This window comes from Onychostruthus taczanowskii, unplaced genomic scaffold (genome assembly GCF_017590055.1).
Source record: "Onychostruthus taczanowskii isolate IOZ18803 unplaced genomic scaffold, ASM1759005v1 scaffold7, whole genome shotgun sequence".
Taxonomy (NCBI): Eukaryota; Metazoa; Chordata; class Aves; order Passeriformes; family Passeridae; genus Onychostruthus; species Onychostruthus taczanowskii.
In genome coordinates, this window is record NW_024504786.1 from 6,182,816 (window position 1) to 6,209,483 (window position 26,668).

The following is a 26,668-nucleotide window of genomic DNA, read 5'->3' on the forward strand; positions in this document are numbered from 1 at the left end:
AGCTGCTGGGGGGAGAGTGGTGCTGATCTCGGGCTGCACAGATCATAAACCTGCTGCCTCGTGTCTGCCCGTGCCTGGAATGCTAATGCTGCTAATGCTGCTCTGCCTCTCCTCACTGCCACAGCCACGGAGCTGACGTGCTGGAGAGATTAGACAATGATAATGGATGGGGAAGGGGAGTTTTGTCTGTTTCTTTAACCAAAGTAGGAACAGTAAATCCTGTCAGTTTGCAGAGAACAGCTGGATTTCTAAAAACACGGGAATGCTGCTGTGGTGGATGGGGGTGGGTTTAGCTGCCCCCTCCCTTTATCACTGCAATTCAGACATCCAAATGCTGGGGAAACAACTGGAGCTTCCCAACACCAAATGTAGCATTTATCCTGGGACTCTGCCAGCTCTTTTGGATCTTGGAAAAGCCTGACCCCTCTTTGGTGCCTCTACATTATGGCCAGGGAATAAAAAAGGATGCAGGGGCCTTGCCTTTGGTTCTCCAAGTAACAGCTGAGTGAAAGAACATGTTTTTCTTGTTTACAAGAAAACATGCTCATAGAGTAGGCTGAGCTGTGATTTGATTCTCTGCAAAGCAGTGAGTGAGGTGCATCATGGAAAGGGCTTACAGTAAGGTTGTGTCTTTGGGATTCCCAAGAACTGAAAGAAGGATGTCACAGAAGTGGCCAAAGCCTCTCAGACAGGTTGTATTTTGTATTATTAATAACAAATTCTGTACATTAGTTTGAATAGAAGTGGATCAGCAAGGAAGCCTGAATGTTGAGGTGGTCAATAATGCCTTGACACTGCTGTGCTGACCAGAAGCCATGATCTTGTCCTGCTAGGTGCTGTATGATATATCATAAGTGATCCTCACTTTCCCAAGTGCTTTCAGAGCTAAAAGAGTATGGCACAGCAGGGGGACAAGGCAATCAAGCAAGCTGTTACAGCAGGGGAAGACAGAGCACTAAATATAATAGGATGAATAGTGGTAGGATTTTTTCCACTTTCACGTTTCCTTTTCCCCCCTCCGGTTGGTGGAATGGAACACAATAGCAAACTACACAATCAGGCTGAATAACCTTCATATATCAACTGAGAGTAGGACTACTAAATTTGGTGAACCCAGAGAAGGAGCTTTCAGTGACAAAATACATTTGAAAAGGATGGTTGACCCAAAAGGTGTGTTTCTTCAGAATAAATTACTTTCAGATGTTCTCTTCTTTGCTCCTTGGGCAAATCTGTGGAGCTCTACTCAGCTCCCAGTTCAATCATCAAGTACATTCTAGCGCCAGGATTGCTGTTATTCTGCTGCAGCTGAGCAGTGTAATGGTTCTACCCATTGTTTTACATCTGGATTAAATTGTCGTTTTGTGCATCTGGAGATAGGTTTGTTCAGTAGGTTTTGAAAATCCACAGATGTTCAAGGCCCAGTCAATCTTTTGGCAGTGCTTGCTAGTGAGGAAGCTGCACAGTGAGAATATATATCCCACAAAAGCACCCCCAGCAAGTTTTATACCCCAGCAGTTGTCCTTGGGTCTTCTGCCTGCTCTTCCAAGTCTGAAAAGAATCAATTAACAAACTGCCTGTCACCCTCCTTTACTTTCTGCTGTGCTTTTGCTAATCTTCTGTACATTTTCAGCTGGGAAAAACCTTTGGTTTTAATTCTTCCAGTAGGATTTACTTTTGTTCCAGCTCTTGATGTTCAGGGAGAGCTGATGCTGGCCTGGGTTTGTTCCTGACATCTCCATAACTATCTTGTGTAGGAGAGCGACAGGCCACAAGCAGGAGATAACGCGGTTGTCAGTGTGGGGGCGAGGCGAGCGCAATCCTGGCAGACAGTTCTTTCTCCTTACATTGGTCACCTTTTCAATTACAGATCTGATCTGCTAAAGTTTTGTCATTCTCATTCTAGTTTCTGTTAATGAAATGCATTTAACTGTCAGCTCTTGTTAACAGTAACAACACAGCCGGGGATTCATAAATTCCCATGGAAGTCAAATGACTGCTACCTTAGAAGAACTGAGTCAAGGAGTGAGGTTTTTTTTTTTAATCTGGAAGCTGGAGAAGGAGACAACCACAGCTTGCTTGATCAGAAAATCAAAATATTTTGAACAATGAATCTACATCAGATTTTTATTTCTGATTCATGTATGAAAAAATACTATTTCTTTGAATCCTGGCGGTTTGAGTCTATTTCATCCTTCAGTTTTCCTCTGTGTTTCTTGGATCTATCTCAAATAGTTACTTGCCACCCAGAATGTTGAGAAATTCAGCTTTCCAAAAGCCAGTTAGACAAGTGCATTGATGTGTAAACAGCTGTGTTTGGCACAGGTTTGACCTGTTCTAAAGACCGTCAAGAATAGTTTTGGAAAAACTGTTCTATGACAAGGCAGTCCTGGAGCTTTGTTTAGTTTAGCAGAGAATGGATGATCTGGGGCCGATATGTGGGGACCCACTGGTGTATGATTTGAGTACGTACATAAGGAACATAAACATGGAGTAACAGGAAGGGTACTTTTCACAATAATAGGGGTGGGAATGACAGAGCTGAATGTCTTGACACAGCTTCTCAAGAAAGTAAGATTCAAGTCTTTAGGAGGACATGGTATGTTTTTCCTGATGGACTGTTTTTGTTTGAAATAAAAATAAAAATATTTTCTTAAAATATCTGTTTGGGGTTTTGTTTGTTTTCTTATTTTTTTATTGGTTTGGGGTTTTTTTTTTCTGTTTTTTTTTTTTTTTTTGGTGGGGTGGTTCATTTATTTGTGAATGAGAATGGCTTCAAAAAAGGTCTTTGTGTGTGAATGGTAGATCAGAAAAGATGATCACAGTAACCTCTTTTTGGATTGAAAATGTATGATTTTCAAACTATTGTGTAGTGCTCATAGTTTTCTTTTGCAATAAGCCCATACACCAAATGATTTCTTGGTGTTTTTTAGAGTTAAAGGGCTGTTTGACTGGAAAAATTTGACATAGTGTCTACAAACGAAGTCATTCCATCTAATTGAAGTATTCTATAAGTTCTGGAGAGAATTTCTTCCTTTCAAATGACAAATTCCATTAGAATCAATGGAAGCTAGAGGCTTTTTCTTTCAACTTTGCCATGCAGAGGGGGTTTGTGGTTTGCTATCATGTAAGCTTAATAGGGTGAGGAAGAAACATCACAAAATAAAATGTTGTACTTCCTCAGAAAATCCATTTAACTTTGCTGATGCCTCCCTGAACACCTGCCTTAAGCAGAAGCTGTCAGGCTGAAGCTGTGTAAGCCCTACAGAGGTTCCAGGTCTGCAGAAGCAGGATGAAAGTCAGCTTTGACCATTTGACCATTGCTGGCATGAACAGAAATAGTTTGTACCTGCCTGTTCCTTGGTGACCAGTTCATTATAGATATGGTGCTTTATTTAAGGTCAAACATGAAAAATAGATTTTTTTTTTCATTATTATCATAAAGATACAATCTCCAACCTGTAAAATAAAAGGCTGTTACGTGGAATTTGGAACAAGTATTTAAGCTGGATACAGGCCATGGTTGAGTGCTGTTGTGAGCTAAGAATCCTTAATAATGGGTCTCTCAGATAGTCCACATCTTTTTTCTCTAGTCTTGGAAACAGTAAAGTATTTTGCTACATCTGAGGGCATAAATTGTATTAAACTCTGAGATTTTAAATGGTCTCAATGTGACTTTCACCAGTGGTGAAGGTGAAGATTAGTACTGAGTTCTGTCAAGAACAGAATATTTTGCATTTGGTCATCTTAACTAAAGCGACCACCTAAATTTCTTTCTCTATAAGTGTTTATCATACTGTATAGCTGAAGAAGTTACCTTGCAAATTAGAATTAGTGCCAGTGACGAAATACAGTAAAAATGCCAAGTGGTCATTTACGTGGTTGGAATTGCTTTAATATAACTGGCTGGTAGTAAGAGCTTTGTTTTATACCAGTCCACGTCTCTTAAATCAGTACTTTCAGAACACCTCAGGGAAGATGGAGTCTGGACATCAGTTCTGTGCTCTTCCCAAGCTCCTGTGTCTTTGTGACTGCATCCTGCTGGAGCTGGATGTGGCTCAGGTACCTGGCTGTACCTCCGGCTCTGCTCTTGAGGAAAGCCTTAGGTCTGCCCTGGATTTGGGAGTTTGTGGTTTTCATTAGCAATTTATAGTCCTCAAGTGCTGAAGTTTAGTTTGCTGAGCCTGATATATCTCAAAGGCTTCTGGAGTCCAGATGAAGATTGTTTAGTAACTTTTAATATTCCAGATCCTTTATAGAACCTCTCAAATCAGAGAGTGAAATAGTCTTGAAATGTTTGGCTTTGGAATTTAGTGTGTGGCACCTCACTGGTGCCATGGAAAAGCTCTAGAGGTATTTGTCCTATAAATGAAATAGAGGGGCAAGTGGATTTTTAGATGGATGATGTTTCCTCTTCTGATTGCAGCCTTACAGCTTGTTTCCATTCAGATGCACATTTATTGGTGGCCTGTTTGGCATTTCCCATCTCCCACAGCCCCTGTCACTGGATTTTGTTCCTTTGCATGAGTGAGCCTAAGAGGACGAGTGGGTGTAAACCAGCTGCAAGTAGAATTTCCCAAGGGATTGCCTGCGGGCATCAGTGCACCAGTGTTGGGACCAGAGCAGCTGCCTCTGTCCTGTTAGCTGGGGATCTGGTTTGGGGCCGGATGGGGCACCTCAGGACACACAGAACATAGGGAATGGAATTTCGAGAAGTGTGTTCAGCTGCAGGATGCAATTATGCCTTGCTGTACTCTCTCCCCCTCTCTTTTTTTTTTTTTTTTTTCCCTATTTTCTCTTGAGACTGTTACAATTCTACCAAGAATATAACGGAAACATGGGTTTCTAGAGCTGTTTGTTAAAATAAAAAAAAAAAAAGAAATATTTGGCATATATAGTTTAAGATTGTTCCCTTTTTTAAAACACTGTTTGCTAAATAGGACTTTTATGCAGATTATCAATTTAAAAAATCCAAAAATTAAGCTTTCTGGTAAGGTCAGGATTCTATAACTAGCTCTGTAATTCTTCTTCAGCACATGGATGTAGTTCTACATGAGATTGTGTTTCTGGACATGATGCTATAGCAAGTAAGATCCAGGGTGTCTACAAGAAATTCTTAGATCTGTAAATAACAAGAATGTAACAGCTGCATATTTTCAGGCTGTACTGGAGACTCTTTCTAGTTGTCCTAAAAGATCAACAAACTGAGTTGTTTTTAGAACTTGTTTTACCCTGAATTAATATAAGAAATTAAAAAAAAAAAAACCAAAAACTTTCAGAGGTGGTTTATTGTGATGGGCATTTGCCTTATAACACACCTCTGTAACTACAGTCTGTGGGAGTCACAGTCTTCTAATCTCACAAAAAAGCTGCAGAACAGGCCTTTAGAATATAGACCTGAAAAGGAGGAAGAAAGTGCTGTCATTTGCTTTTTTTTATCTCTAAAATACTGAATCCTTTGCCCAGAGATTAGGAGTGAAGGTCTGGCTTTAGTGCTGTAATACCTAATTGAATCACGAGCCTTGGTGTAGTCCTGAGAGAGGACTTAGCACAAATTCTCATACTGATTTTGGCATTTCAATTACCTTTCAAGCAATGACACTTGCTTTAATTTGAGTACCTGGACTGCAGCTACTCTGGGACATATTTTTAAAGTTAACTTGTGCCTAATTCCCCTTTATTCCAGCAAATTTTCATGGAGAGAATCTGCTAACAAGAAATTAAGATTTTGGTACCCTATGGCTGGCAGACAGGACGTGGTGTCTGTCATCCACACACCAAGATTGCCATTAGTGAGAACTCCTGTGGCAATCCTTGGCTTGAGAGGAGACAGATTCAAGAGAGTTTTGGGAATGACTGTGAGGAGCAGATCCATAATGGCATTTGATACTCTGGGCATGAGCAGAGCCAGAGTGTGGGAGCTGAATTCTGCTCTGGGTGTGGCTGAGGAGGAGAGGGGCTTTCTCTCTCTGCTCACTCGTTAGTCTGTGTTGGGGTGATTTGTGTACTGGTTTCTTGTCCCTGCCTGATGTGCCACTGCCACTGCTGTGTGTGCCACCATTTGATGTGGAAATACAGAGTGGAGTGAACATTAGATACCTTTTATTTATGTGACACCCTCCTGAGCACTGAGGACTGCACTCAGATGCTGGAACAACTTGTTGGGGCCACTGGGCTCCCACCTAGACAATAAACCCTGTTGCACTGGCTCTGCTTTTGGACATTTAAAATTGGGATGTGAGAAAGAGATGCAAAGATCTGCCTGAGGACTGGAAAACATATCTTGTAGAACAAGATAAAGGGGATAATTTTGTTTAATGCAGGAAGGTGACACCATCATCATGTCCATGTTCAATCAGAAGGGCGAGGCAGGTGATGACAACTTTAGCAGAGGAGGAGATGGCAAAAATATTTGGCTTTCATGTAGGAAAGTAAATGTTTCAAATGGGGAAACAAGCTGCCGGTGCAAACAGCAGACTGTCACCTCATGGGGACTGCAGGTGGAGACCAAACTTTTTCCTCCCTTATCAGGGAGACTGTAAAAGTTTGTTGGTATCAATTGCTCCATTGTTTTAAAAAGTCAGCTTAGATAAAAAGAGGGTCTCCCCCGACTTTTTATAGTATGTGGATATTCTGAAGTTCATCACAATTTTCTGGGCCACTTGAAGTCTAGTTTTCTGGTCCAGTTCTGCTTAACTGTCTACAAATCTCCTCCAGGAGTGTGCTCTACTCCCCAAAAGGTAATTGTATTGTGCAGTTCTTGGCACTCTGCTGACCAGGGCTTCCTTCAGTACAAACCCACATGAAGGAGAAATAGAACACTTATGGGAAGAATGATACAAAGCTTCAGGCGCAATAATTATACTCACTTTTGTCAGAGTAGTGTTATAACAAGAAATAAAAATGGAACAACATTTACTTTATCCTTTTTCAGGGGCAGATAATGTGGTCATATTAAAAAATAATCTTTGGTTTAATGTTCCATATTACCTTCATTAGCTTTCTTTACATTTCTTATTTTATATACCTTTAAATTGAAGGTGGGGCAGGGGAAAAGGAAAAGAATAAAACATTTTGGAGGAAAAAGAGCAAAGGAAAGTTTTCTCCCAAGCATTATGCATTCCTCTACAACATTAATAGCGCTGCTGCCACTCTATATTGTGGCTCCTTGGATTGCATGTAAATCTTTGGTTGAAGAGCTTTTCATGCAAAGTTTTTCTTCGGAAGCCTCATTTCATCCAATTAACTTTTCTGTATCTTTGAAGTTCAGCCAAGATCAGTAAGACAGTGGCTGTTTCTTCCTAGGAAGTGACATAAGTAGCACAGAAGTCACATAGGGTAACAAAGGTCTTTTATTTTTTATTTAACTCTAAAAGAGGGAGGGAGGATTTGAGAACCCTCAGGTTCTGACACCTTTTGCTATTTTAGTGATTTAGGTCCTGCAGGAAGGCACAATCCACTTGGTTTCATTTTCAGTGGTCTTTTGCTGTGTGCATGAATTGCACCTATTAATGTGCTCCTTTAGATCTATTCACTCTGCAGCGGTGCTTTGCATGCTTGCATTTTTAAAAGAGACGAAAGGATCCTTGTATACAAATATCTCAGAGCAGCATGCAATGGAGAACAGAAAAGATGGGTCAGTGATCCAAAGCTTCTATTGTCTTCCCCAAAGGGTAGACTCCCAAAAGTTAACCTAATTATGGAGGGCACTGAGGCCATGGGGTTAACAGCTGTTCAGGAAGCGGCAGAGAGCTCCTCTAGGAGCTGAGGTTAGACATTGGAAATAGTTCCTCGTGGGAGTATACAGAGGAATTGCTATGCACATGTGCATGTGTGTGTGCAGAATTCAGAACGAAGGGTTTAGACACAGCAGCTCCAAGGATGGAAATAGGTCAGTGGTTTAGTGCTCTCTACGTGTTCCCCCTCTGTGACAGCTCTGAGTAGCAGTTGGAAGGCAGCCTGGGATTTCATTTAGAAGCGTGAACCAGAAGAAAAGGAAAAAGAGAAAGGAGGGGGTCATTTTGCTTGTTTTGATGCCCATGTGTCCCATTTTCAATTATCCCTCTCATCCACTCTCACTGGGATACAGTGAGATGCCTACAAATGAGCCATGAGAGAATTTCAAAGGTTTGCATGCTCCATTCGTAAAAACTCAGTGGAAAAAACTATGCACCTCATTGGATTGTAAAACTTGACTTGAAATTGGTTGAGGACAAAATTTCCCTTGGGGTTTTAGTATTTTGAAAAGCCTGAAAGATTTTGTGTACCTGATTAGGGGATTATTATCTTGTTGTCAGATCTTGCCTATAGATTCTGGACTTTGCTTTGAGTAGGTATAACACCATCTACACTTTAAATACATTTTTGAATTAGCAAGTTGGATTAGTTTTTGTTAGTCTTGGTCATCTAAAAGTTAGTCATCTGTTCTGGACTGGTAGAGCTGGCTGTGGTCAGTGGGGCGTTCCTAGAAAGTGATTTGTGTCATCCACAGTCAGTGGGATAAGCTGCCATTTGAACAGATTTCTGTAACCCTGTTAACTTGGGGCTGGGGTTAGAGTGAGATTTATCCTGCCTCTCTTAAGCTGTTTAACAAGAGTCAGGAGATCTGCTCTCCAGCTGCTGTACCTTTACTGATATCCACACATGCAATTGTCAACACTTGTACCAATTTATACTGACTGTGGATCAGCCCTCTGGATTTTTAAAAAATTTATTCTTCTAAGAAAGTATAATCATACTGGATGTAGGTATCTAGGATCCAATTCTGGCTCAGCATTTATACAGGAATGGTCAGTCTGATTAGCAGTGAAGTGTTCAAGAACATGGGAAGTGCTAGGACTAAATCAACTTTCTTACATTGGTTACTGATATGCTGCTCTTTTATATCTTCCCCCTTGCCCCCTGCTCCCTTGTGATGTAAATCCAACTCTTCTGCTGTCATTTGTGTCTACAAGTGTTGTGTGGACTCTTGCATTTTGGCCAATTCTACATGCTCCATGTAGAATTCTTTCTAACCTCTTACATTTAAAAGTTTCTCAGCTTTTTGTCATCCCCTCAAACATGAGATCAGGCAGCATGGCAAAGTGAAGCAAAGAGGGCTAAAGAGGTTTTTGTGATGTCAGATTTTGTCTCAAAGGTTAATGATCCTCCTTTGCTGAGAACTGTGGCCACAGAAATGATGCAGGGAATGTTTAGTGCCAATGCAGAAAGGGTCTATGTTGGCAAATTAAAGTCCTGACTTATAATTCAGGGGTTGGGGGGGAAGTCAGAAGAGCTAGGAACACAAATTGGGAGAGAGAGGGTTTTTTTTTGTTTGAGAATTGTCCCAATTATTTTGCTGACCACTTCAGGTAAGCCACCTTTCAGTTTTCAGTGATATGCTGGTGTCTTGTTCATTACTGGAAAGCAGTTTCAAATTTTTCTGAAGGAGAAAAAAGTTGTTAATTGGCCTTTTTTTCTGCTTTACATCTTCTCTGAACCCCTGTCTGACAGTCATCTTATCAAAACTGTCAGCAGTAAAAAGCAAACAGACTTTTTAGCCCAAATAATGTATTTGTAAGTTTTTCAGTTAACCTTGGGTGTTGCATTCTGTGGAGGGGAGAGGGGTCTGTTGTGCTTTGGACAAGCAGGGCTCTCTGGGTTTCCTTCTTTACGTCCCCACACAGACCAGTTAGCTCTTCTGCTACACTGGAGAGAGTGTATCAATTCGAGAGAATCAACATTAATTTTTTTTTTCCTTAGCTTGGCTAAACTTGCCTGTCCCAGCCCCTGGCAAGTTGTTTTTTCATATCTGAAGGTAATTTTGCTAACCTGGCAATCTGTGTTTGCTTGGCCAGTGTCATTTACTGTTTAGTTCTTCCTTCGTAATTACCTGTGAGGAAACAGGGGTGAATTTGGAATTGGGTTCTTTTTCGATAAATAAGGCTTATTAAGGTATCTGAAATCCTTATACCAGTATCTTGGATCTTAAATATTCATATTTATATTTATTTCTTGTGAGGGGACATGGGGTTTGCACACACAATTGATGGCTAAAGGTCTGCCTGGACTTGCTGTGAGAGTGACCTTGCTCAGAACAATGATGTTTCCTTCCTGGCTGTAACCCAGCAAGGATGCATGCAGTCAAAATTAACCAAACATTCTGCTGCGTATTCCAGGGAGGGAGGTTTTATTTACTTTTTGTGGAATCCTGATTTTTATTTCTGACTCTGTCAGACAAAAGCAGAATGATCTTGGCTGATTCACTCAATCCCCCTCTGCTCCTTGGTCTTAGTTGCAAAGTGAAACTAATTCTGTGCACCTGCCTCATTGAAGCATTGGAGGACATTCCATTAATGCTTGTGAAATGCTCCAAGAAACTCCCTGAAAAGCAAACCCGGGATGCCTGAATTTTAGGGGATTTGGTTCAGCTTTTGAGGTACAAACTCTCTGGTTCTGCAAGCAAAGAAAGCTGTGTAGAATTACAATGTCTGAATGCGAAATCTCCATCCCTAGTCACAGGTTATGTGGATTTGTTCACAGTTTGACCTCTATTAACGTTGGATACCTAGAAAAACCCCAAATATCCCTGTCACAGTGTGAAACAGTCTGTCTGTTTGATCAGGTATTGCATCCTTGGGGCCTGAGGGGAGCATAGCACATCAGTACATCTGCTAACTACAGTGGGTATCTCTACAAGGGTGGGGAAAATGGGCAGCCCAAGCTGCTGGACATGATTACAATGGCCAGGGTAGTGGGGATGGAAGGCATTTGTGCTTTCTACCTGGCTGGGATTTAGTACACAGTTAATTCCTCTATAGGTAATTTTGACTTTTTTAGAGATGTTTAATCTCTTTTTTCTTTCCCACCCCTTTCCTACAGACAAATGTTACTTCAGGGTTTGGGGTTTTTTGTGCTGTTTGCTAGAACACGTTCTTTTTTGCCTCTAGCACTAGCATATGGATTTTCTATTTGTGTGACAAACAAGATAGCAGTTTACTTAAGAATCCTTGTTCCACCTGTTGCTCGAGATCCCCAGCTTTAAATCTCACTCTTTAGCTGGAAATGTTTTCAGGCATCCACTGTGACACTTGATGATGTTACAAGAAATGTAAGAATTCAACCTGTGAGCTGCATAATTTCAAGTGGCTGTCCAGATAGCAGATCTTTCTTTTTTGTGGATTTTCCTATCACCTTGCATTGTGCTAAACAATAATGCTAATCCATTCAATCACCTTGAATATTTTGCTAATCTGTACTTATCCTGTGAAACTGTCTCCAGTAGTTAGATAGGAAATGCAAGCTGAGACCAGGCAAATACAAAGTGATTGTGACGTTCTTTTTCTTTTGAAGGAAGCATTTGATGCCATCTCTCTTAATGCACATGCTTTCTGATTTGATCTCATGTTATTGATAATCACGGGCTATTTTTGTGCCCTGCTTTTGTTTAGGAGCCATCACAAATCAATCTCATGAATCTTGCTTCCTGTCCTGTGGCATTGGCATTAGCACATTTCTCTGCTCTGTGGCAATGACATTTGCATGTTATTCTTGTATTTAATCTGCTTTGTTGGATATTTTGCTCAGAATGTTTTGTGGTGTTTTAACCTGTGGGGTTTATAGGATTTTATGGTGTTATTTATCTCAGTTCATGTATCTTTCATTCCATCATTAGCATATGTTTAGGAAGAAGGTACAATAAATGGAAGAAGGCAACTGTGCCCTTAATTTGAATAAAACATAGGTTTGCATAAGAAGTTAATAAGAAATCATGTAGGGACATGGCCTAATTTTTGAAAGGATATTTTGGAAAAAAAAATTGTGCTATCTTCCTCTATCTGGATTTTCATCTGCCTTCTCATCGTTTCTAATCCTGTTGCCAAAGCTGCTTTCTCAACTTTAAAATCTTTCTGGAATTAAGTGGCTTCTGGATCTTGACAATGCAACATTTTGATGCATGTGTTTGTCACATCCTGATTAGATTGGTATAACTCCTGCTCTCCCAGGTCCCTCTCAAAACTCAATTCATAAACCAGAGTTTCATACAAGATGCTTCCACTAGGGTGATGAAACAGAGAAATTCAATCATACCACGCATAGGTTATCCATTTTCCAGAGGCTGATGGGAGAGATTGGATTTTCAGAGCTCTTCTGGGCTGTTTTGTTTTCTTTTCTTTTGTTTCCTTTCCTTCCGTTCTTGTCTTCAAGGCTTCAATAAATTCTCTTTTAAAGTGGAGAAAGTAATTTCCATCTCTTCCTGGCCATGAAACTACTCTTTCCATGGGTTTTAACTGCAGGTGAACCATTTAAATTTTGTCATCCTTGGGTTTATTTACCTCCACATTCTTTTTCAAGCCCATGCATGGACAGAGTGACCCATTTTTGGTTTATTTTATTAGTTCTTCCTTGTAAATTTTGGATGGAGATATCACAACTTTCTTGGCAGGCATTTAGATCAAGCCAGTGTAGAGGAATTGTTTGATTCTGGAGGTAGGGAATTGCTCTTTTCCCTACTTGCTTCCAATAATCACATTTTGAGAGCCTTACAAACACGGGGGCCTTGCATTTTTCTGTCAGAAGGCAGCAGGAACCAACTTCTGAACAACTCCAAGGTGGGAGCACTGGCTACCAAAATCAAAGAACTAAATGTGTGCACAGTGGAAGCCACAGCACTCAGATCTTAGTCCCGCCCTGAACAAACCAGGTAACAGTTCTGCTGAACAGTTTTCTCTCTCATCTGCCAAACACTGGAGAGATTCCACACTTTTCAGGGTGGAATATGACTGGAGAGATTGATTTCTGAGCCCTGTCATGAGGATGACATTGTGCAAGTGCTAAAACAGCCAGAACCTGCACAGTTAATCATTGTTTTATGATGTTTATATGGTGTGGGATACAACAAGCTAATGGATGGATCTGCTGGGAAGATGAACTTTCTTTCTTTGTCCATTTACAGCTCAAGTGAATGTTTACAAGAACCTGTAACAGAAGCAAACCATCTCCCTAATCACTTCATATTCACTGCCATACCACTGCACTCCCTGTTGCTAAAAGGAGTAGAAATGGGGCACCATCCCAGACGAGGGTTTTGAGTTTTAGTCCCATATCAGCTTGGATGCAGGCAGAGGATGAATTTATGAAAAATAAAAGAGGGGAAAATATAAAATTTAAATAGACTTTGCAGGCTCATAAAGAGAATTAGCTCAGTGTGAGTTCTTTAGAAGCTATTTCTGCATCTTTCTCTAGAAAGTTATTAGACTGTTCTTATTTTTTCAAAATCTGTTCACCCATTCCAAATTTTGACGGAGGTTTTAAAAGCTCAGTTTTGTTAAGAAGAAAACAACATTTGACAGAGCTGGCTTATTTTTGACAGTCTGGGGGCTGGCAGTGGATGAAGAGAATTGTTTTTGCAGACCCACTGAATGAATCAGGAAAGTTTCATCTTTGCTTCAAACTTTCCCAAGGCTTTAAAGAGTTTTTGAAATGTTCTCTTCGCTCCAGGCTCCCTCATTCTCAGTCTCCCTGTGTGTCTTGAGGACACTGTCAGTATCCCCCTCCCACCCCTGTATTTTGAGGATGAATTGTTTCATGTTTGTTTATGCTAAGCCATGAAAGCTTGAAATTGAAATTTGTTTGCTCCTCTGCTTCCCATTCATATATGTTCCCATTCATTGTACATTTTTGCTATAGGATTTTATCTCAAGGGTGCTGAACTGTGTGAGGCTGCAAATATGCAGAGGAAAAAAAAAATTCTGTGAGCCTGTGAAGTTGCCTGTCCCACAGCAGGGTTCTCTGGTGTCCACCGAGGTATGAGCAGCAAGTAAAACTTTTCCTGTGCCTGAGACTTTCACAGAATTATAGAGAAAAAAGGTTCAGTGTAGCCCTCTGGAGGTCTTCAGCCCATTCTCAAAGCTGGGCTAACTTCAGTGTTGTGTTGGTTACTTAGGGCTTTTTACAGGCAGGATTTGAAAATCTCCATGGATAAAAAGTCATAATGTGGGAAGGTTTACCCCTCATTTGAGTTCTCTGTTGTCTAATTCAAATTGACTTCATTAGATAATCTTTTCAAGGGAGATTTAAAGCTGTGGATGTCCCATCCCTAAAAGTGCTCAAGGCCAGGCTGGATGGAGCTTTGAGGAACCTGGTAACTCTTTCCTGGTCTTTCTGTATAAGAATTACCAGAAGATTTCATTTCCCTGGTGTTTCATCCTCACCTCTTTTCTTCAGCAGTTACAATGCCTTTAGTAATTGTTGCATTCTTTTACACATCTCAGGAAAGAGTATAATAATAAACTTTTCTGACAATTTTACACCCATTTGCACCTATTTTTGAGGCATAACAAAAAAAAAAAAAAAACCAACAAAAAAAAAAAAAAAACCAACAAAAAAAAAAAAAAAACCAACAAAAAAAAAAAAAAAACCAACAAAAAAAAAAAAAAAACCAACAAAAAAAAAAAAAAAACCAACAAAAAAAAAAAAAAAACAACAATCAAACAAAACCCAAAAACTCTGAATCCCTGAAGGTTTAAATTTTTCAGCTTTAACATTCTCATCAGGACTCTCAAACTAATCTATCATTGCACCATTATTCATTGCAATAAGATGTTTCAGTGCTCTGGAAGCAAAACGTGTAGTTTCAGCTTGGCTTGGTATCAAATCACATTCTGCTGGTGTGTTGCAGTGATTGATAGAAGCCACACTTTTTGTGCTTTACATTCCTATTCTTCTGCATCCAACAAGCATCCAAGTCAGACAAGTGACCTGTGTCCCATGGGATGGCACCAAATCCCTCACATGTGGCTTTGAGTTAGGAAGAGGAGGTGTCATGGAGCATCAAGAGAAATGTCTCTTTGCCAGGTAGCTTCCCTTCTGGAGTGTACAGTGAGCCCAGCTGCTGGGACTGTGGGAAATTTAAAGCCTAAGTGGTTTGAGGTAGGAATTGGAAATGGACCAGAGACCACCATGTTGTCAAATAGTTCCTTGTTCTCTGTGTTGTCTGGGCTGAGGCAGCACCACACAGAGAAGCTCAGGTGGTAAAACTCTGCCCTTTAAATTAACAAGTGATTGGGGAAAATCTGAGCCTGATTTAACTCCCTTCTAAAACATCTGGGCTTTTTATTGATTGCAATCAGAGACAGAGCAGGACTTTACAGCTTCTTTGGCATCTTCTGAAATGTTATGTGACAAATATAACACTGGTATTATTTCTGCTGTGAAATGTTAGTTTATCATGGTAGTGATCCTGGGAAGAACATTTGCAACATTCTCAGTTTCTGGTGGACTTTCCAAAAATGAAATAATCTGGAGGTGTTGGTGTGGTTTTTTGTTTGGGTTTAGATTTTTTGGTTGATGGTTTGGACTTTTGTTAACTGATTTGGCCACATTGTGCCTTTGCTAAAGCAGAGTAGTCACCTGGCAGGTGTTAAAATAATCTAATAGAATAAGGTTAATCTTCTCTCTTTAATTAGACAGCCATATGTGACACACCCAGTGGGCCAGATAACCTTGAAATTCAAAGTGAGAATAAAGACACATTTGAGAGAAAAATATCTTTAGTTACAGGTGGTAAAGGGTAGAAGAAACGAGAGAATGTTCACTGATATAACAGCACAACCCTACACAATCCCTTTTCTCCATCCAAACCCTTGGAGAATGTTTCTCAAAAACTGGACTGGCATATCTTATATATATATATATGCTCTTATAGGCTCTTATATGCTCTTTATAGGCATTGCAGGATAATTTGTTAAGTACAAACTTGTGCAACCTTGTTGGAAATGAACCTCAACAAAATTCAGGGTCTGTCAGAAAACCTTTCTTTGATTCCATAGATCACTTAATCCCCATCTGTAGGACCTAATATATCCCTGTTGCATATAGGTAAAACCTTAAAGGGAAGGCCTTGTAAAACCCTGGCTCAGGCCTGGTACTTCACCTAGCAGAAAAGGGCTGTGGGAAAGGGACTCAGCTGAACCAGGGGTAGAAAAACAAGTTATGTAACCATTGTGTGATCACATCGTGGTGTGTGGTGGTTGGTTGAATTATGTTTGTTATGATTTAAAACTGTGTAGCTGATAAGAAGGCTTTAAAAGTTTTGGAATAAAGGGCTCGCCTTTGCACCTGCCTGGGGACCCTGTGTCACTATGGACCCTCACCTCACATATCCCCATCACTGTAGCACCAAAACACTTTATAATCCTTCTTCAAACACCGTGGAGGGTTTATAATTATTTTTACAACTGAAGAGCTGAGGCATTGCAGTTTTGGCCTAGGTTAGATAAGAGGCAGTGACAGGACAGTCTCACGGTGTCACCCTGAGGGAACCACTGTGTCAACTTGTCCCTCTCCTGTGCTGTGACAACTGGGATTTTATTCAGGGCTTGCATACAACTGTAAAACTTTCAATTAGTTGTGGTAAAGAGAGTGTTTGGCTAATGGGCATGTCCCTGGCTCTAATTTCTGATGACATTCATACCTGTTAGCCAATGCAGCACGAGAAGGCTGCTTGCAGACCATGTGGATGGAAGTGCAGGGAAAGCCAAAAGGGCCTTCCCTCCCACCAACCCAAAATAAATGCATCCTTATAAAGGCAAAAAGTCACTTTCCAGCTGAACAATTTGTAGATGCAGGAATGCAATTGATATTCTGGCTATGTTTGTGAGTGAGAAGTACCTAAGTGTGTCAGAGCCTGTTAGCAAACATTATAAAAGGGAGCCAGCAGCTGTGCTCTGGTGCTGGGGAGTTAAACTTTGCTTGTTAGAGTTCAGCCAGCAGTTTGCCACTCCTGTGCTTCCCTGTGGGCTAGCACACACCTTCTTGGCAGTTTGGGATCAGGTCAAACCCTTTCTTCAGGATATCCAAGAGGAAAAGGACTTTGTGATGATGGAGATAGATGACTTCTGGCTGAGTTCTGGCATGTCCTGGGTGGAAGTAGTCTGGTGCCCTGTAATGTAGCAAAGTAATCATTTAATTCTATTCAGCAGAGTAAAAGAAATGTCGGGTACCCCAACCGCCACATGTTACAGCAGGTTGTCAGACACAGGTGAATGCAGCAGTATCAGGATATAAAGCCAAGAAAAATGGCTGAATTAAGGTATAAATGAAACCCACTCAAAACCCATTCATGATCCAGTAATACCTTACCATTTTCTAGTAATCTCTGACAAAGTTAGATGTTTCTAATATTCTGTCCACTCAGAGTGCCATTTTTTTTTGTGAGATTTGGAGAAGCCTTAAGTACAGTCAGCTTCAGCTCAAATCAGAGTTAGGTGCTGGACATGTAACATACTATGTAAACCCAAGTTGTCCTAAAACAGTCCTGTCCTTGGCCTCTCAGATAGAATGGTTCAAATTAGTGGCTGTTTTTTATGTAAGCCAACTTTTGTCCCAGTTGCTCTTTTATGAACTGGGGACAATGTGGTCCCCTCTTGTAGCAGTGCTGTTGGGAAAATTAGTCCATCAGTGCTTATAAAGCAGTTGTCTCCTGCAGTGCTGAACATTTTAGAAAAGCCACAAAGAGCTGAATAGCTCTGTCCTTGGAGCAGGCTTTGAGTAGCATGCAGTAAGCAGCAGCCTAAGGATGCATATTGAACAGTAAGGAAAAGCCAAAATATTGAATAGTCCACTCATTAATGACCAGAGAGGATCTTGTGAGAGAGTAAGGTGAGAGGATGTGGAAAAGCACCCTGAGCTCCTGCAGTCAAAGTCTGTGCCACAACAATGACAAGCACAGGGCTGGAGGAAGGCTCTGTGGACCTGTGCAATGTCCCAACTTTTGGGAGCTCAGCGTTGTGACATTAAGGTTGGCTCCTTTGACTGCAGCTCTCTGTGTGTAACGGGTCTGGTAGTAAGAGCTGAGCCATCTTCTGGGGGTGTTCCTATCATGCTGATCTACAGGGAATGGGATGTGTCTTTCCTCTTTCCTAAAAGTGAGTAGAATTCCAGATTTGTGTACCAGGCAGGATAGGAGATGTGTTGTAATATGGAGCAATACCATCCTACAACAGCTGGAGTATTCTCTAATAATTATGCGATGTGTTGTGTGTCTATTTGCACAGTCTGAGGAAGGCCAAAAGTGGGAACAAAAGCACAGTTCAAGAGCAGCCATGTCTCCAGAAATGTGTGTATCAGCTGTTTTCTGTGAACCACTGTGATGATGGAACACCCAACCTGCCCCTCTAGGAATGTAGACAGACCAAAAAAAAAAATACAAATGTTTTAAAGAAGGGTTGTTTATCTGAAGGGAAACATTTGTTAGGATATTGTGGGGAAATGTCAAGTAGATAGGGCAGGAGGGCCTAGAGGAGTTTGACTTGTTGACAGTGTGAGAGTACAGTAAATTAAGCACATATTAAATTCTCTTTCTCAGTGGTTTGCAGCTTGTAATCCATGAGCACGTGGCTTTTGAACAACATCAGAAAAGAAAGTTTATATAATACTGCATTATGGGCTACATATGTGAGAGTTCTGAAGGCCCTGTGCCTACAGTGGAAATATTTTGGGATCCGAAAGCTGGGAAAAAAACCTCCTGTCTCTTGTGTCATTAAGTCAGTGATGTGTTTGGTTTTGAAAAGGCCAAACAATGAATCAGGCTTTAAAATGGAAGCACCGTAGGTGTTGCCAGCAACTTGTTTAAAACACCTGAGTGCCCAAGATTGGCGTGGCAGTGACTCAGATCCAGCTGGGAGCAGGAGTCTGAGAAAGCCTTCCCAGGGCAGGATGGATGGGACTGGCTCATTTGGAGACATCCACACATGGGGACAGGCTCTTCCTAGGGGAGAGCTTTGCTAAACTGGGCTTGCATCCCAGGAGAAGTGCTGGAAACCCTGTCCCACTGAAAACTGGGCTGGGCACAATGCAGATGTGAAAACAGGCAGGGTCCCGTGACAGCTGCTGGGTGAGCTGCACTAGGGATGGTGCTTACCCTCTGACACACCAGGCACACTCACAGGGCGGAGTTCTCCTTTCTGTAGGATGGGGTTTTATTTCCAGCGTGCTGCTTTGTGCCCAGGAATTCTTCTGGCATTACCTGGGGTGTGTAAGGAGAGTTGGTACAAGAATTGAGACATATCCTGAAGATCAGAGCATGCCCATGTCAGGAGGGGCTGTGTGTCTTCCTTGGTGTGTGTGCCTGTGACACCTATTACCAGCCCTGAGAAATGCATGTATTCATCAGAAGGAGAAAATCTCCTTTTGTGTTTATTCTTATTTAACATTGTTTACACAGAAAATGGAGAAACACATCTTTAGCCGTCATGTACGATTTAAAATTATGTCAGTACACCCGGCAGAGCTCATTCTGCAAACATCTACTCCACCGTGTGGTCTCTGCCAGCTAATGCTGCTCTCTGCACGGCCAGCCCGCTCCGCCTGGAGCACACTGCAGTGCTTCTGTTAAATAGCCTTTGTGAAGGTTTCCAGAGCTCTAAATTAAAAATGCAAAAAGCTGGGGAGGAGGAGAGAGTTTTCAGAGCAGGGGTTCTCTGTAGCTGGAGCGTTAGGATGTCTTGCTACCTAATTGCTTTAGAATATGTGGGCTTGAATGAGTCCTTTTTAATGAATAATAGGCAAATGCATAAATCTCAAACCCCAAGCACCCAGACGGTGAAACACGCACTAATGAAGACCTGACTTGGCTGGCAGGTGTGGAGTTGATTTGTAAAACGCCGTGAATATATCAGTTTTGAAGTGATATTTGTGAAGAGAAGCAAATCTTCTGCACGCTGCCCTTGTCTTCGCTCCCTGCTGCCTGACACCTGCTCCTGCTCCGTGCCATCCCTGCTGCAGCCCCTGGCAGTGCTTGCTGCCCCTGCCTTCCTGGGACCAGCTACCCTCTGTCTGCACTCTCACTGCAGTGGAAGAGGGGAAAACAGTGCTCCCCCTTGCCCAGAGCCTCTCCAAGCCCAAATCCTAACCCTGCTGGTGGTGCCATGCGTGGGTTGGAGCTCCCTGGCTTTGTGTGTGGAGATTATCTGGAGATTCACCTGGTGCTGATCCAATGAACCAACGCAGCCTCACAAAGCTGGAGGGAAGGGTGCAGAGTTCTCTTTGTAATAAATCACATGGCGTGAAAAAGGATTTCTTTACCTCCTTTCCTCCATTATTCTCCGTATCTCACCTTGTGGAAATGGGTCTGTAAGGAGGAGATTTAGACTCACATGGCAAGAAAAACGAGCAGGGCAGGGAGAACTGAAGGTAAAGGAAGGCAGAGTTCCTGGAGGTTTCTCTAACTTGGGGATTCCAGGAAGAAAGTCTTTCTTCTTCCTGAAAGAATAGGAAGAAGCCCTGAAAAAATAAACCCAGCATAGGCCTTGATACTAAATCCTTCCTTAGGATGTTGTTACTAAAGCAGCTGCATAGGAAATGCTTAAAAGCAGTGATGAGCTCAGTCCCAGAGGCAAAGGGTTTCTGTCCAGAGGACTGCCCAGCAAGCTGGGTGCTGCTCTGAACATCTTTGGTTTTACTGAGTTGAGCTGGTAACCTCTTCAGATCTGGCTGCCTCCCAAGTAGGGAGGGATGAATACTGCAAAATGTTTCAGTTTCCAGTGCAATTTTGAAACTCATTTGCTTTGACTGAATTTGCACTGTGTTTATGTAAATTTATAAACACTGTAATAAATTTATCCACTTACAGAAAACAGAAATTTTAGAAAAAGGCTGGAAAACATTGGTGAAACACAAATTCTAATTCAACAAGAATATTCAGAGAACCTGATTTAAATGAGCATTCAGTCACGAAGCAGAAACACAGCATGTGGTCTGTATATCTAGCAAACTATAGCAAGCATAATCCAAAATTCAAACAATGGTTATCAGCTTAAATGCTTTAAATTACATATGTGTCATTTTTTGTGGCTCACAGTGACTATGTAACCAAAACATAGGTTTTTACAGGAGGAATGAAGACCAAAATCAGGTAATAGCTGCAAGTTGCTACTTTGCTTGCAGCTATCTATTCTGACTATGTTTTTTAACTCTCCTTAACCTGGGAGGATCTGTGCCAGCACATCATTCTCATCAGGCTCTGTGGCTTTGTGACCTGCCACCTTCATAAGAGCATTCATGGGCTAACCTGGGATAGTCTGTGGCAGCACATCAGGCTCTGTGGCTTTGTGACCTGCCACCTTCATAAGAGCATTCATGGGTGTGGTCATTAATGCTCTTGGAATGGGATATCCTCCAGTGCCCTTGTTCCAACCCTCACTAATTCTGAAGCCGTTTTTGTCTTCCCTTGTACCTCTTGAAGTCTGTAATGTTTCCTGATTTTTTGTCTTCTGTGTTCCACTTCTAAAATCATCCTTAGACAGTTCTTTGATATAACTTAGGGGTTTTTTCCCCTTGTTAATTTTGTACTGAACACATTAGTTTATTTACAGCACAAAATAAATCTAATATGTATAGGGCAGATTTGGAGGCCCTTTCTAAATTAGGGGAACACTTACAGCCATGTGAGGAACTGCATTGAAGCAAATGACAACACTTGCACTCTGAGTAAAAGAGCTGGTCTCAAATATTGAGAGATTATGTATTATTTTAGAACACACTTGTTTCCCACCATGGAGCTGCTGTTTCCAGAGCATATCTGTATTTCTGCTTTGCCTACCCAGTGTTTGAAGCAGCAAGGAAACAGTTAAGCAGAGGAACCAGCAGCAAAGTGTTCCAGAAATTATCTGGTTTAAGACTGGGAGAATGAATTAAAAAGCAGTGCAAGATGCAATTTTAAAGTTATCCTGTTCAAGCTCTTGCATTGGAGGCATTAGCCATGAGGGAGATCACATCAGCTGGGAGCAAGATAATAAAATGAATGCAGGATCTGTAATGGGCACGTGGGAGACTCCTGCCGTATGTTTTGGTCATGTCCTGATATACGTGAGCTTTGGGAGACAGTTCTGCATGCAATCGAGTCAATAATCAAAGCTGAAGTACCAAGGAACACAACTTGATGTTTCCTTAGAGAGGCCACAAGTTTGCAGCAGATGAATAAAGAGAGAATGTGGTAGATACAAATTTGTCTTTAGGCAAAAAGGAAAGAAAAAAGACTTGAAAACTGGAAGTGGGAGAAAATATTACACTGTTTCCAGACTGGAAAGAAATAGTAATGCCTACATCAGAAAGTTAATTAATTGTTGTTACATTGATAAATATGTGATATACCACATCAAAGACTAGCTAAATGATATTTGGAAATTAATTTGGATTCCTATTAAACAGAGCTCAGAGGGGCTTCCCAAATGAATAACTTGTTTGCTAAGCATTGCTTCCTTCTGTTTATAAAGTCTTTTCAAGTAAAGACGACTATTTTCAACTGTTCTTGTTGTTTTAAATGAACTACGAGATTCATCTCTTACCAGACATTCCTGACACATCCAAATACTGCAAATTGCAATGCTTCACTTAGGGTCTTATAAAAATTAGGTATTGCTTGCCTCTTTTCTCTATGGGGATGACTTTGATAAAGTTATCTAAAAAGTCCCAACTCCCAAATTTAATAGTGACAGTATGCTCATTTTCTCTAGTGTCAAATATTATTAAAAGAAAATGTAAATGTGACACATTAACTATATAAATATAGGTTCAGATTCTGAGCTCTTAAGAAAGTTTTTTTACAGTAAGAATGCTGTTTTCTTGGGAACTGTGCCAAAATACAGTAAAACTCGAGGCAGTTTCTGTTTTTATTAAATGAAAAACCCATTCCTCTCATTCTGCTCTTCTGCCAGTTTTATCCCGGTGTAATTCCACCTACATCTCTGGAAGTACTTCTGGTTTTTATTAATGTCTATGAGTTCAAAAGAAGATAGGATTTAGTAGAGCCGAGTGCAGAGAGTTTACATGCAGACAAAAAGAAGGGAGAGAGAAATCTGACACAATATGCTGTAGAGTGGGATGGCAGCAACTTTCTCAGTTGTCTGTGGAATTATAGTTGTTTAAAATGTCCAGGAAAAAAAAAATCCATCTGGTTTCTGTACAAGCAGAGAAGTGGCTAGCACGGTGAGGAGGTGGCTTCTGCACCCCAGCAAGCCGCCCACGGCAGCAGGGATGGAGCTGCAGAGCTGTGTTGGTGTTTGAGCTCCCAGGGAGCTGATGGGTGCATTGTGTCAGCCCAAGGAGCAAAGCAGCTCCAGCTTGCTTGGATAGCCATAGGAATTTTTACAAAAGAATGTCACATTAGCTTTGTATCCTTTGGTTCATAGGAAAATATTTATTTATCAGGTTTGGAAATTAATTTCATCCTCTGGTTTCATCCCCTCACTTTTTAAATACTTTACCTCTGTTAGTTTTATTTTCCTTTCTCTCTGCCAATTAAACCTATGTTTTCGGTCTTCAGATTCTTAGACTTCTTTTTTTTTTTTTTTTTTGTCAGAGGATAGCACTGCTGGTCTTGTTTGCATAGGTGTGTTTAAAAGATTAAAGCTGAACAGACATTCTTGTAATAGACATGGGATCAATGAAAGCTCTTCTTTTCTCAAGAAGCTTTAAGGCTTAGCAGTGAGGTTGATTTTTTTGTTTGTTTGTTTTAACTATGGAAGAAGTTGCATCTCTGCCTGGGCTTCTATTATTTGTAGGGTCTTCTACAGAATTCCTGAGCAAGAATTTACCCAACTCATCCCAAGCTTAGCTTGAGAAGACACAGTTCTCTTCCTGCATGTATCAGTAGCCAAAGGTATTCTAGGTGATCTCTGCAGCAGACAATGTTCCTGATTTCCCCCTTCTCCTACTTGTGCCACTTCCAGCTTTCTAATTTCTTTTTCAAATTTCAAATTTTCAATTTTTGTTCTTACTCTGTCAACAGCCTCCTGAGTTTCAGTGAGGCCTCACAAAGAATTTGGATGCTACTCTGTGAGGCTGTGAGCAGCAGAATCCAAGTCAGGAGAGTGTCCTGGGAGGGATCTGAGTCAGGGCAGGAAGGAGAAGCCAAGGTGGCATCCATGCTCCAACACCTACAGGATTTGATGGCCAATAAGCATTTTAACTTGTTGATTTGGTTGGCTAACTTTTGTGTAGGCAATTGCAGGAGGGGAAGAGACAGAGGCCCTGGGTTAGTGGAACAATGACATTCATGCTTTAAATCCCTTAAGCACAAACCTAATGGCCATTGATTACAATGCTCTGAAGAGCCCTGCTGAGTCAGAGCCTGCCTGGGGACAAGCTGAAGGTCCACTTTGGTGGCACCGTGTGTGAATCACCCTCACAGCTGCAGACCCTCAGCCAGAGCTCCAAAGAGAAGGGAACCTCCAAGGTCAGGCAAGGCTGTTCCAGGGCCTGGGAAAAGGCAAAGGATACAGTGAGCACAGGCTGTGGAGGGGAAGAAGGCTGAATGGCCAGAGCTGTTCCAGTTGATATTCTGCTGGCCACGTTATTTCTGAACCGTGCCATTGCTGCAGGCTTTCCTCAGGGGAGCATTTGTTTTATTTCCCCCATGAGAACCATGTTTAACTACTTCAGCCACAGAATCTAGCCCTAATTCTGCAGCTGACTCAAGGAGAAGCCGCAGCCCTGCTAAGTCCTTTGTGTCTGTTCTCTGTATGTGCAGGTGCTCCCTGATGGGGTTTGATCTGAACCGGCACTGGGCAAATCCCTCTCCGTGGGCTCATCCCACCCTGCACGGAGTGAAGGAGCTCATCATCGACATGTACAACAACCCGGTGAGTGGGAACAGAGCTGCTGAGCCCCTCTGCTGCTGAGGGACCCCCCCATGGCAGGAGATCAGGGAACACTTGTGCTTTTGCCACAGGAAGCATCAGAAGTAGAGAAGGAGCGTGGAATGAAGTTCAGCTCAGATTAACGATGAAATAATTCTGAAAGCAGGGCCTAAATTCAGCTGAGCTGCTCTCATGCTCTGAGCTGGATTCAAAACAGCAGGCCCCCCAAACTGAATTAGGGAATGGCAACAATACTTAATCTGGGGCTCTGGCAGTGGTGGCTGGGTGGTGTGCAGGGTAGGAGGGGAAGAATATTTGCAAATATTATATAAACCCACACGCACACACTCATGCTCACTCAGAGAAGCAGAGGTGTTCTTGAAGGTGAAATCTTAGCTAATCAGAGGAGATGGATTGAGGAGAATATGGAGAAGAGGAGTGGGAGGGAGGCAGACAGCTATTGAATGTTTGACATCAAAGCGCAGAAGGATTATTGAACGTGGCACCTAAGAAAAACTGCTGGAAAAAAAAATGGAGATGGGTAGGAAAAAATCACTACCAAAAAATAAGAGGAGATTTTATAGATTATTATTTTTTTTATTACAAGATTCCTGGTGTTTGTCTTTTCTTTTTGCTTCTCACAACGGAGAGGGAATTTGAATCTTTAAGTCCCTGAAGTTTTGCTAATTTTTCCTTTTGTTTTTTCTTTCTTTCCTTTTTGTTTTTGTGAAAAAGGACCTTGCCTGCCTTGCTAATAAAGAAAGAGGATTCTTACCCCTGGCTACATAATGTATAGAATAAGACCTCCTTTAATTTAACTCCTGGTTTTCCCAATACATCTTAATTAGACTTTTTATCTTCCAGTAATACCTGTACAGAGGAGTTTTTAGGTACAGGGAAGATAGGTTAATAGATACGATCGTTACGTATGGACTGGAATCCAATTGCATGAAAAATATTTTCTTAGACCACTCATTGTTTGGCAGTGAATTTGTCTTTCTACTCAGTTTCTGCAGCACCTTGCACTGTGCATTGTCTCTGACCAAGGCTCCTAAACTCTGTTAAAGTGATGATGATAATGATGGAAAAGCAAAGAAAGAAGCTTTGGAGCCAGCCTAGTCTTTCCTCTGTTTTTCTACCCCCAAAAGCAAGACAATTTTCCTTCTAGACGATGGAGTGGAGCATGCAGCTTTCTTTAAGAAGAGGGTTTTTTTCCAAGAATGAAGAGGTCTTTAAACATTACAAGGAAGCTGGGTGTGGGGAAGTGCTTGTAGCCAGTAAGGCAACAAATCCTGCCACTATTAAAAGTCACTGTCAGTAAAGTAAAGCTATTCTTGGAGGTAGGGGGAAGTTATTTTCAGCTTCATCCCATTCTAAGGAATCTTTGAAAATTCTGGTACCTTCCAGCTGTCCTGTGTGTGAAGAATGAATTAATTTGCTTTGGTGGCTAAAATGAAAAATCAAAAGAAGTGTTTGGTGAGAGCTGATCTGAAATGGAATTTTGTTTTCCTCCTTCTTTCTGTCTCCCACTTTCCCCAGTGATCAACCTGAGATGAACCAGTTAATTTCTTTCTGAGAGAAAGAAAAGGGAGCTGTTTAAACATTTAATTTTCAATTTTATTTAATTTTTTTAAAAGTACTTTTTTAGATTTTTTTTTTTATTAAAGTACCAGCAAAGTTCAGGTTGCTGTTCCGAATTCCATTTCTCAGTGAATTAGCTACCCACCAAAAAAACCTTCCTGTCTGGCCTTGTCAACACCAGCCTGTCTGGCAGTTTCAGGGATGCTCAGCAATGCAATGCAGTATATGGGATTACTGTTATTTTCAGGAAATACCAGATTCTTAGTCCCTCTGATCCCAGTAATATTGGTATGAAAAGACCATATCCAAAGTGCTGGGACAAAAGGGGAGACAAGGCAGCTGCCATGGCACTGTCCATGCACCATCCTTCTTTAGCAGTGACTGCTTTTATTAAGTTATGGCAGAGTTCCAGAATAAAACCTGCTTTGAATCCCTTCAGGCAGCTAAAAAATTTTAGGTGCTTTTCAGGGGTA

General features: G+C 41.3%; 1 protein-coding gene across 1 annotated transcript in view; it reads left to right on the forward strand.

Moving 5' to 3' along the window:
- Positions 1 to 26,668, forward strand: part of AGBL4 (AGBL carboxypeptidase 4) — an 880,299-nt gene that overhangs the window by 710,765 nt on the left and 142,866 nt on the right. Inside the window, exon 9 of the mRNA XM_041421668.1 lies at positions 24,506 to 24,617. Within this exon, the coding sequence (XP_041277602.1) occupies positions 24,506 to 24,617 (112 nt within the window). The remainder of the gene's footprint in view (positions 1 to 24,505; positions 24,618 to 26,668) is intronic.